A 12,091-nucleotide genomic window follows, 5' to 3' on the forward strand; every position below is an offset into this window, starting at 1 on the left:
GTCATTTTTGTTAGGAAAGGACATGCCTGAAAGACACGACATGTTCTCCTTCTCTGAGGGTCAAGAAGAACATCCAAGAGGAACATTAAAAGCTGATGTTATGAGATTTTAAAGGTCCCATGTCATGCTTTTCCGGTTATTGCCCGTCCCCTTGTGTGTTATGAAGGTTTTTATGCATGTAAACAGTCTGCAAAGTCAAAACCCTCAAAGTACACCCTGTAGCGAGTAAACTCTAACACAGAAAATACCTCCCCCAAAAGCCTCGTTGGAGATTTCTCAGTTTCCATTGTTTACTTCCTGCCCCGCGTGACGTAGCTGCACCGCGTGACGTCGCTTCCTCTGCCAGCCGACCATATTAAGTGTCGTAAAACCTGCTTCTTTTCAAAGCTTTATCCAGTCATGTCGCGGAGGGTCTGTTGCCTGTATTGTGTGGAGAAATCCACAATGTTTGCAGTACCGAAGGCAGAACCACGACGAAGGCAGTGGTCCTTTTTAACACTGTTCCAGCTGATTTACCAGCCGGTACTGTTGTGTGTGCGCGGCATTTCTGGACCAAAGCTTAAAAAACTTAACAATGTTTAGCTTCGGACTTGCAAAGCTGATATTGGAGGACGATGCTGTTCCTACTTTGTTTGGACCAGCGGGAGATTCGGCTACACAACCTGTAAGTATTCATTGTGGTTTGTGTATTTAGTCTGTTTAAAACAAACAATGTATCTACCACGACTGTGTAAATGCTATGCTATGCTACCGAGGTAAACACGAGGGCTACCTAGCATTCCCAGACCTCAACACCGATGTTAGCACATGGCCTTACATGTATCTCATAGCAGGAGAATGTCTGCAAACACACACAAAATACTCATAGACAGTATACTCCGGGTGATTTAACCGTACGGTCAGTAATTACAGTTGCCGTTCGTGTATTCTACCGAGCTACCATTAATAAGCTAAGCTAGAAGCTCTAACCTAGAGATGTTATGAAAAACATTGTTTTCATGCCAGCTACAATGAATGACCGAACGTAGCAGACTATCTGTAGAACATTGTAATTGTAAAAGTGTTGCTTTTATGAAATTGACTGTTTTCCTCGATACAAAATTAATTGTATGAATACTATGTGTATCTTTCTTAGAGTACATCACAGCAGGAACACAATACCCACCGCTCCAGTACAGTCGGATGTCAAACAGACCGTCCACAGACTGTTTGTGTGGGAACTCAGAGGGTTGAGACACGGTCTGTGGGAACACAGACAGTGGAATGTAAAGTGTCCGCCATTTCTGTTGCAACACAGTTGGCCCGGGGAACACTGAAATCGGCACACGTGAGAAGCAAAGGTAGACTATAACACTCACAAATCACAGATACATTACCTTAATTGTGCTTTTATTACATGTACAGCACTTGGGCTCGACCAAAAATCTTTTTTAAATGTGCTCTATAAATAAAACCTTATTTGATATTATTGTATATCACAGAAATACTGTTATGTTGACTACAAGAAATACAGTGCTGTTTGTAGTTTGTACATTTTTCATGAATTAATCTGTCAGATGTACACAAGTTGTTGGCCTTTTAAAATGTATTAGTGTCTTATCTAATGTACATAGTATTTATGCACTTTTCCCTTTTTATTAACAGGCATCCAGGCCACGGTGTCTTTCAAAAGTGTTGGCACTAAAACTTCCACCTACACAGAAATCCCCTTGTCCTCTACACCAATAAAGGGCCCAGGATTGGGACCTAGCAAGAGACCTCGACTAGAGTTGGAGCAGGAACAAGGAGAGACTTCGATTGAATTTGAAGAGACTCTGGATTCGAGTTACCACCCTGATGATACTGTAGAAGAATCTGACGTATCGTAAGTTTGGTATATTTGGTACACATTACTATTACTGTTGTTCAGAGTTGACATCTAACATGTATTGTTAATTTTGTTTTGTTACATTAGACTTCAGACACGATCCACGCACAGTGACGCAAAGTACATTGTGTTTGAAAGCTGCCTCGGACAGCTGTTTGAAACATTTCCGTTTTGTAAGACAGACTGTGATGTCCAAAAACGAAAAATGGGACTTTTGTGGCGTTCAAACAGCGTTGTCCAAACTGCACTTACTTCAGACAATGGGAGAGCCAGCCCATCATTGGAAGTACCCCGGTTGGCAACTTACAATTATCTGCTGCTACATACTTCACTGGTGCTTCCTTCTTCCAACTAAAAAAGGTATTTTACCATCTTACATCCATAGCATATGAAAAATGACAGAAGTGGACTTTTTCAAATACTTGTCCTGTTTTTCTATTTATTCATAGATATGCAGAGCCATGCAGCTGGAGATCTTCCAGTATGAGACCTTCATGAGGCATGCTAGGCATTATCTGGAGCCTGCTATTATCCACAAGTGGAAAACTGATCAGCTGAAGATTTTCCAGCAACTACACCACCAGGGGGGAAAGGTCACAGTTGCAGGAGATATGAGAGCAGACTCTCCAGGTAAGCAGAAACAGACAAGACAGTCTAGTGCCAGAGTTACTGGTGTATATTACAATTCATCGAACTTATCCATTGAAATTCTGTTAAAGTCTTGAAACCTCCTGTATTATATTTTCTTCAGGCCACTCAGCTAAGTTTGGGAGCTACACACTAATGTACCTGGGAAGCAACACCATTGTGGACTTCCAGCTTGTTCAGGTGGGATTCTCTTTCTGGGTGTAATTTTAGGCGTGCTGGCTGTTGATGCATGCTTCAGTGTATTTATGCCCTATTTCTTATTTACCAACAGAGCAATGAAGTAGGTGGTAGTTACCACATGGAAAAGGAGGGACTCAAAAGATGCCTAGATCATCTAGATCAGGGAACTCCTGGCGTATCCGGCGGACCACACACGACGGGATGACCACTCTGATTCCTCGTCCCAAAAAGCCCCAGCACCAGCTTACGAAGCTGCGATAGGCCAGATGCCTAAAACGCCTATAAGAGGAGGAATGGATGATAACATATATGTGCTGTCCTGTTTTTCACCCTTACCCTCTGGCTGCTTGAACAACTGAATTTCCCCACAGGGATTAATAAAGGTCCATCTTATCTCATACAGTGTATATATACACATGATCAATTTGTACATTTATCAAAATAAAGTTTGATGGAACTACTTGATAGCCTTTCTTCCCTGAATTATTTGCTCCTAGATCATTCATATATAGCAAACCATTATTTGATTTTTCATCTAATACAGTAGTAGTTTATTATAGCTAAAAATAACTTACTCTTCTTCAGTTCTACAACCGATACATATTGTGGAGGTTCTGCAGGGTGTAGGGATTGAGGCAGTTTGGTTCTAGTCCGGGGTGGTCAACCATGCACACAATGGGTTCTGGGACTTGGTGCATTCGTGTTAAAACCTATAGGAGGATAAGATATTTGTAACATAATACGTTTAGCAATTAAATCCAACTATGGCGATGTTTACAAAATAAACATTACATTACTATAGAATAAATAAAAGGGCATATAGTCTATTGACTTGACAAGTATGTATAGTGTATATAATGTTGTGTGCTACTGTTGGTGTTTTTGTATTTGTTGTGGTGACACCCTGTTTTGACCATAATTCACCTTTGGTATAGTGTTGCCACACGGACCCTTTAGTGTGTGCTCTTAGGTTTAGCTTGTCATTCCTAGCTTGTCAGACAGAGCAGACATGTATTTTATCTGATTCTAAACACACCGCCCCCGACTCCCTTTCATCGGCACTACACTGTCACCTTTCTAATCTCCCTGCAACAGAGGTTTTCCACCTCGGTAGGCATTACTGCGCAGTTTCCACATGTGCACCTAAATAACAACAGTTGGAAAGTTTGGTTAGTCAGCGGACACACTTGTTACTGTGATGTAGATAAATGATGAAGTTCTAACATTACATCTGAAATGTAGCAGCTATACAAAATTAAAACGTTCCACTGTGAAACCGCCTGCTGTATTCTTGTTTGGGACGGTGGATCAGGTCCATCACGGTCCGTTTCACTCTCAGGGTCGGACTCCGGTTCGTACATATATGGCTTTACTGACGCCATTTCATTTCTGCTACTCCGCTCAGAGCCGATAAAACACCGTGGGCTAAGTACCCGACAAACCACTTTACGGCAGATGTCAACAGGGGCAGAGCCTCTCTGGTGGTTGACAAATCAGAACAGAGGGGCCGAGCTGACCAATCGGAGCACACTGGGCTCACAGGGAGGGGGGGGCAAGAGCTGCAACGAGCCGTTTAGTGGAGAGAGTGAATTCACGTAGTTTACAGAGATGCTGTATGCGAAACAATGTGAGTTTGGAAAATTGCACAGTATAAATCTATTCTAGTAGACCTCAACAATGTAATTATGATTATGTGGAAATGGCCATGACATGGGACCTTTAAGACCAGTACAGGACATTCACTAAGAAACTACTTTTATTGTAAAAACAGTCAGCTGATCGAATGCAGCTATTTCCACATCTACACTCCATCAGCTGATTATTTCTATTTGCCTCACTTTATGAGCTTCACAACATGTACCTTGTTTTGCAACGTCACAAATAAATGGGGCCAATCTTCAGTCAGATGTGAATGTGTAATCTAATATTTTCAGTAAGAATAATGGACAAAAGGAGAGCAAATACAAATACAATGTATTGAAATGTGAACCAAAAGCACATATGGACAGAAGGTGTAAACCTATTAAATGTATAAGTAAACACATTTAGTCAAATAAAGTGACAGACTAGGCCTGTGCAGTTGGTATCAGCTTTGCCCAGCATGGGCTCCTCCATCAGGCCTGGTCCTCCTCGCAGAGGGAAGACCCTCAGTCCTCTCCAAACCAACAGACAGGACGTCCATCACACCGAGGTTTCTCCCTGAAGTCTCTCCTGCTCTCTGGACACCAGACTGTCTCAATCCGTCCACACTGAATATGAGAGGGGGAAAATGAAAATTATTATTATTATTATTATTTATAGTTTCATGTCCGCTTACCTTAGAAACGTAAAATGCGACGGCAGCGTGCAGATGGGGAGCATGTTAGCTTAGCTTGGTAGCTTCAGCTAGCTCTGGAACTTTCAGCTCGGTGGCAGGAGGTCCTGCCTCGGCTCCGCCTCTTTGCCCTTATTTGGAGAAGGCGGGAGTTGAACTCTAACGTCACTGTTGAGCCGTTAGTGGCCGACTCCGCCTACTAAGGGCTTCACGGCAACTCTGCAGAATCCTATGGGTGACGTCACGGACCCTACGTCCATTTATATATACAGTCTATGGTTGCGGCTCGCCTCGAAAGTAGACGAGAATAGCCGATCGCAGCCGGGGGAGGTCTCAAAAAGCTCGCCTGAAGTCGGACAGCTCGGAGTCGGCTACGTCTTCTTCTTCTTCGCCTTCTTCTTCTTCTTTTCTCGGTTATTTGGCGGATTGCAAACAACTTTAAGGTGCATACCGCCACCTCCGGAGTCGGCTTGACTCGGTTTGCATTTATAAAGAATGCACACGTGTTTAATCGTTAATGTCAGATATGTACTAAGTAAATACATGTGTTCCTGCTCAAGATTAGATTCAACTTTATTGTTATTGCACATATTACAGGTACTGAGACAACGAAATGCAGTTTAGCTTTCAACCAGGAGTGCAACAAGCAGTAAAGTGAAAAGTAATGTACACAATCTACAGAATAAAATATAGAATGAATTGAATGATGAATAAACAGTGAGGGGTATGAATACACTAGATATACACAGCAGCCTGTGAGTATGAACAGTGTGTATGAATATGCTTAGATATATAAAGTATGAAACGGTAAGCAGTGCAAGTATAGTATAAAATATATAGATATTCATTTCATGATGATAAACATTGTGGAACAATGATGAAAAATGGGAATGGGATGTGGTGACGTAAAACTGACACAAAACAACAACAAACTTTTGCCGAGCCAATTGGAGAGTTTCATCACCAGCACGTGGTAAAAACTACCAATGAGCGCTCAGCTCGAGATACCAGCGAGTCGTTTCCCATCAAGCATTTGGCTTCCGCAGCCCGTGGAGAGCAACTGCGCTGCCTCGCCGCGCCTCGCTCTCAAAGCTGCGGGCGTCTTTGTCCCGCGAGATTTCAACGTCTCATGTAGGCGAGCCTCCAGAGCAAGTCGGACAAAATGACTAACCATCATGCAACGCACTAGCAAGACGTTGATCGCAACTGCGCAGGTCTCGCTTGTCTCAAACAAGCCTATTAACAAATACCGGAAACAGACCGAAAACATTTAAAAAAAAAAAAATAATAATACTTTATTCCGAGTGCTTGCTTTTCTCTTTGAAAGTCATCACATAACGGCATTGTAATACACGTTTCGGCTGCATTAAATATTACATATCTGCCGTAGTTCTGTATTTATAGAGCCCTGATGAGAAGACTTCTAGACAAACATGAGGAACTGAAAACGTGACGTGGATCATAAATATATCAGCCATTAAACAACATCTTACATTTCTTTTCACGCAATACGTCTCCTTGCAGTATCAACACTAATTCGGCTGACTTTTATATTTGATCCAATTGGTAGATAGGCTGTATTTACACCATAAAGGTGCACAGCTGATATAAAGGGACACCTAGTGGTTAAAGCATGTTATTGAATTTCATTATTTTTATTATTAGATATGAATAGGATCCCTATAAAGTATATTCATTACTCGTTATTCTCTACTAATAGTTAATTAAAGACTGTATATAATGACTATTTTTCACATCCCTTTCAAGATTTTCTAAGGTTTATTGACATATCATATAGGCCTACACAACTATGGTGTAGTTATGCATTGAATGAAAAACTTGGGTCGCAGGTTCCTCAATAGTGCATTACAAGACATCTATCAATATTTGTGCATACCTCCAGCAATGTTAACTATGTTGAAGCACTTATTTTAACTGATATTATACATAATGTATTATACTCTTATAAGATGTATGTAGATATTTCATCTATTTCATACCTTGTCAGGTAACTACGCAAGAAATACAACTTGAAGTGGTTACCTGTTACAAATACTTGGGTATCTGGCTTGATGACTGTCTCACTTTTAAACTTCATGTCAATAACCTGCTTAAAAAGCTGAGGGTTAGGCTAGGTTTCTTCTACAGGAACAAGTCCTGTTTCTCGCTTGAGGCCAGGAAAAGGCTAGTCACTGTGACCTTTTTACCTGTGCTGGATTATGGTGATTTGTTATATATGAATGCACCTGCCAATTACCTGAGCAAGTTAGATGCTGCGTATCACAGTGCACTGAGATTTTTGACAAATTGTAAAGCACTTACGCATCACTGTACCCTGTATACCAAGGCGGTTATGCCATCACTTACTGTACGGAGGCTCAGTCACTGGTACTTTTTCATTTACAAAGCCATGTTGGATAAACTACCATCTTATATCTGCTCCCTGATCTCTCTGCGAATTGAAAGTACTTATTGCCTGAGATCGCATGCTGTGGTTTTATTAAATGTGCCAAGTGCTAGGACTGTCTTAGGGAAGAAAGCTTTTAGATGTGCAGCTCCACTAACATGGAACAGTCTGCAAAAAGAATGGAAAATTACCAAGCTAGTACCACTACATGTTTTTAAAGCTCGGTTGGATGCTACAAAATCAGATGCTGTTGGTACCTGTACTTGTGGTTAAATATGTAAATTGTAATCCCTGTACATTTTGCTGTATGATGTATTTTTGTTGTTCTGTTGTTTTTGTCTTCTTGTGGAACCTACTGCTGCAGGTCTCCCTTGAAAAAGAGATCATTGATCTCAATGGGATTTTACCTGGATAAATAAAGGTTTTGAATTGAACAATCAATAAATAAAGAACACAGAATTGTTAAATATAAAACACAGAATTTGTGTGATTATACTAAATGATTTACAAATAAACACCACTGCATACAACTGTTACACATGCTGATGTAACGCAAATGTTCCAACTTGGGATCAATAAAGTATATATTATCTTAAGCTGATCGATGGCTACTGCCATATTTGCAAAATGTGCCTCTGAACCTTGACAAGTGCATGTTTCAGGCTTATCAATTCATGTAATGTAATGTTATCAATTAACAACAGGGGTCACAAACATAAGACCAGCTGTTAAATAAAGCTCTTCTGACCTTAGCTGGCATGTGTGTATATATATATTAATGCTGCCCATTATGGGCACAAGCAATTTTCACCCATTTATTAATTATATGTTTTAAATTTGAGTGTTTCCTACCCCCTAAACCTCCAGGGATGTACACAGTTTAATACTGGCAACTTCTTATTATGGGAAATACGAAAACGTCTTTTAAAACTACAACTCCCAGTAGAGACGTGCCATAGATAGAGAACATGTTGCGAAACAGAATAGCCAGCATGTGTAGTTCTGGGGACGGGGTGGGGGAGGGGGGGACGCGGTGGACCCGTTCAAATTCAGTTTTGGACAGTCTGCCGTGGTTCCATCCCATTTCAAGTGCTGTTCGAGGCTCGGTAACCCTCGGAGCACACTCTCCGATCACAGAGCTTGAGGACTATCACAGGGTTTGTTAAACAGAGCACATGGTGTAGTCCTAAACGATAGCTGGGGATTCTGGGTAGTGTAGTGTCTTCTGCTATCCTTTACTCCGAAAAAATATTTGTTTCTTCGAATCGAAGGGGAAAAATACAAAAGCATTGCACACAATTTAAACCAATCAATGTTGTGTAATTAACAAGGATAATCTGGTGTTTTTTAGTCGATGAGTAGTGCAGATATCACTGTAAAATCAATCGACAGTCAATCGACAGTAAGGGGAATACTTACTTCCGGATGTACAATTCTCCGTTATCCAATGAGAATGGACGCTCACATTGCCTTTAAGGGCAGCCGACACAAACGAATGCCATGCTTCCATGAGCGTCATTACCAGTAGAAATACATTGCTTTTAAAATCGTGCTGTGCAACACGAAAAAAGGGGAAAATCGTGTTGGTGAACACGAATCAATAGATTAAAAATCGTGTTGGTGAACACGAAATGCCATGAGACTGGGTTGGTTTTAAGCTAGCTAGCTAACGGAGCTAGCCTAGTCATTTAGAAAATACTGACAAAACACTCACAATTATGAAACCGCAAGAGTGACAGTTGGCCAACTTTATAATAATAATAATTAGGGCCGTCAAGTTAACGTGTTAATAATGCGTTAACGCAAAAAAAAATTAACGGCACTAATTATTTTACCGCGATTAACGCATGTGTATTATTTGTCTTCGGCCGCCCCGTAGTTTCAGAGCTTATCGAGTTTAAAATACCATCTACAAGCTGATGCTGACAGCCCCGCTCCTGCCGTCCGCTTGCGGCAGACCACACTTCCACGCTCACCGGCAGGCACCGACTGGCCATCTGGAGGACTGGGAGGGTGTGTGTATGTGTGGCACGAGCGAGAAAGAGACCTTACGTGTATTGTTGCTGTTAGCATCTGGTGCTAGCTAGCTGCGCTAACGGATATAAGGAGCTGTTTCAATGAAAACAGAGGAGCGACATTTCGCCGACAGCTGCGCAGAGCACTTGACTTTATGCAGGAAGCCAGACAGTGGGACATTGTACGAAAAGTCAGCACACTCAGCACGGATAGTGCGCATAACATGATTGCAGCGTCCAGGCAGCTCCGGTTCGATATTTGTAATGTTCAGAGGTTGTTATGTTTAATATTCATGAGAATATTTGTCATTGATCTAATGATAATAAACAAACATTTGCATAAAGCATATTTGTCCACTCATATGTTGATAAGAGTATTAAAAACTTGAACAATATCCCTAAGGAACAAGATAAAAAATGTGCGATTAATTTGCGATTAATCCCGATTAACTATGGACATCATGCGATTCATCGCGATTAAATATTGTAATCGACTGACAGCCCTAATAATAATATCAAAATCAGTTCCGATCTCAACTGTGTGCATCCCTTTTTAATATCGCCGTTTCCGTTGTGTTTTGAGATTCTTGCAGCGGTCCGTCAAACTGGCGACATGTGTCATGGTTTTGTGTTTTTTTGTGTTTAATGTTTCCTGTTTTATTTTTGAAATTACTTTTCTCCTTGTGTCTTGTCCTGTTTCACTTCCTGTGTAATTGTCTGATTGGTTCACCTGCTGCCCCTGTGTTTCACATCCCCTCTCAAGCTGTGTTTTATCACTGTGATTAGTCTTGGGTTGGGTATATAGGCTTGTCTTTCCTTGTGTTCGTTGTTTTGTCGTCATCTTTGTTCCCGTCTATGGCCCTGTCTGTTCTCCCTGAGATCCTGTTCCTCGTGCCCTCCCTGGTCTGTACATGTTCAGTTTTCCGTAGTTTTTCTATCTTGGCTTGTTCCCCTGTTTTTGTGTTAAACTGATTTTTGTTTAGTTTGTTCATAAAAGCTTGTTTTTTGTCATAAATACCTGCCGTTCTACTTTTACTGCTTGAACCCTGACAGAATGTTTTTTGCAGTGTGTTGGGCCATAGTCTTGTGCTCAATAAGGTAAGATCGTTTTTAATGTAAAAACGTTTTGATGCCATGAAACTGCTTGACCTGAATAAGCCGTGACCCTCAGTGGGAGGTCACATTGGGAAAAAAGCTACATGTCCAGTCATGTTGGCAGCCAATCACAGGCTGTTTTTAGCGCTGTTCACAATCTACCTCTGTAACTAAATGTGGAGCAGAGCCAAATCCATGTTGGCTACTTACTGCTCATGTTCCAGGGCAAGAATATAAAAAAACAATTTCAGATATTAAGTTAACAATAAGTAGCAATAAAGTAGACTGTCAAAGGTATAGTAGCAAAGTGAGACCCTGGGCTGCGATTACATACTGTAGTAGTCTGTCCACCAAGGGGCACTTCTTTAGTTCATTGTTTAACTGCAATATGTCTGACAATTATTGCAGCTCATCATTATTACTCTTGACAGTCATATCCAACATCAGATAACTTTACCATGAGGAATGATAAGAACATCACCATAAACAACAGCTACAATGCTTCTATGCAATCCTAGCATTCACTTACTAAATGTATTTGATATAGCACCTACAGTATAAACCCTAAAACACTGGCTTTACACAATCGTAAAAATATGAGTCAAGTCATTTCTCATTCCATCTGATAAGAGGGTCATGCTTGACACCTGCAGAGAAAGGGTGAGAGAGAGAATACTGCAGTCAGGTGTGCCTTGCATTGTGATAAATCCTGTGTGTGCAAACAAGAAGGTCAGACACACAAAGACGGACAGAGAGAGAAAATCAGTAAAAGACAAGTACACAGAGGCAAGAGAAGAACCAGAGAGTGATGGACACACGGACACAGCATCAGACAGTTACCTCACCGCTGAGCAGGAGCGGCCAAATTAAAATGCACAGCATGCTGAGGTTGGAGAGTAATGTAGAGGAGCTCAGAGTAATTCATTGATTAACAGTCAGCTGTTCTAAAATACTATTTTTTCACAAGTTAACCCTTGTTTTGATTGTCACTGGTGAAAATAAAAAAGGTTTGACCGTATTAATTGAAGAACAAGCAATAGATTTATATTTGGAAAAACGTACTTTACTGTTTTGACCATTTATTCAATCAGAACATGTGCCTTTACAACATACTTGATAGCTATTGGTCTACAGGAGCGACTGGAGGTTGGGTGCTTTGATCAAGGACAATGGGACAATCAGGCCGTTTCTCAATCGCGAGGAAACTGGCTTCCAAGCCAATATTTCAAGGATACTACGTCATCGAGTGCCGCCGAAGGACTGTTCCAATCTCCAGCATACTTGGAATTCTACCGAGGCCGCGTCCTTGGTTTGGGGGTAATTTCGAGACTGCACATGGGTAGACTTCGCGTCCTTCAAATCCCCACAATGCTTTGCGCACGGACCAATTTCGCCAAATCTGTGGCGGAAAATGTAAGGCGGGGCCTCTCATATGACGCACACCTGCACACTTGCTAGCCTGTTCCGCTCTTCGTTTTCCGAATGCCAGGAAGGATTCTTGCCTAGCTTCTGAAGGAAGTGACTCGGAAGACATGTGCTACCAAGCATGCATCCTTGCGATTGAG

General features: G+C 41.4%; 1 protein-coding gene across 1 annotated transcript; it reads left to right on the forward strand.

Annotated features, from left to right (window-relative positions):
• The first annotated feature begins 399 nt into the window (after nucleotides 1–399).
• Nucleotides 400–2,900, forward strand: LOC117535302. The gene is made up of 7 exons (XM_034199729.1): nucleotides 400–411; nucleotides 1,136–1,340; nucleotides 1,645–1,864; nucleotides 2,125–2,227; nucleotides 2,317–2,497; nucleotides 2,619–2,695; nucleotides 2,787–2,900. The coding sequence occupies exons 1-7, from the start codon at nucleotides 400–402 to the stop codon at nucleotides 2,898–2,900; spliced, it is 912 nt and encodes a 303-aa protein (XP_034055620.1).
• The last annotated feature ends 9,191 nt before the right edge of the window (nucleotides 2,901–12,091 follow it).

Source organism: Gymnodraco acuticeps, unplaced genomic scaffold (genome assembly GCF_902827175.1).
Source record: "Gymnodraco acuticeps unplaced genomic scaffold, fGymAcu1.1, whole genome shotgun sequence".
Lineage (NCBI taxonomy): Eukaryota > Metazoa > Chordata > Actinopteri > Perciformes > Bathydraconidae > Gymnodraco > Gymnodraco acuticeps.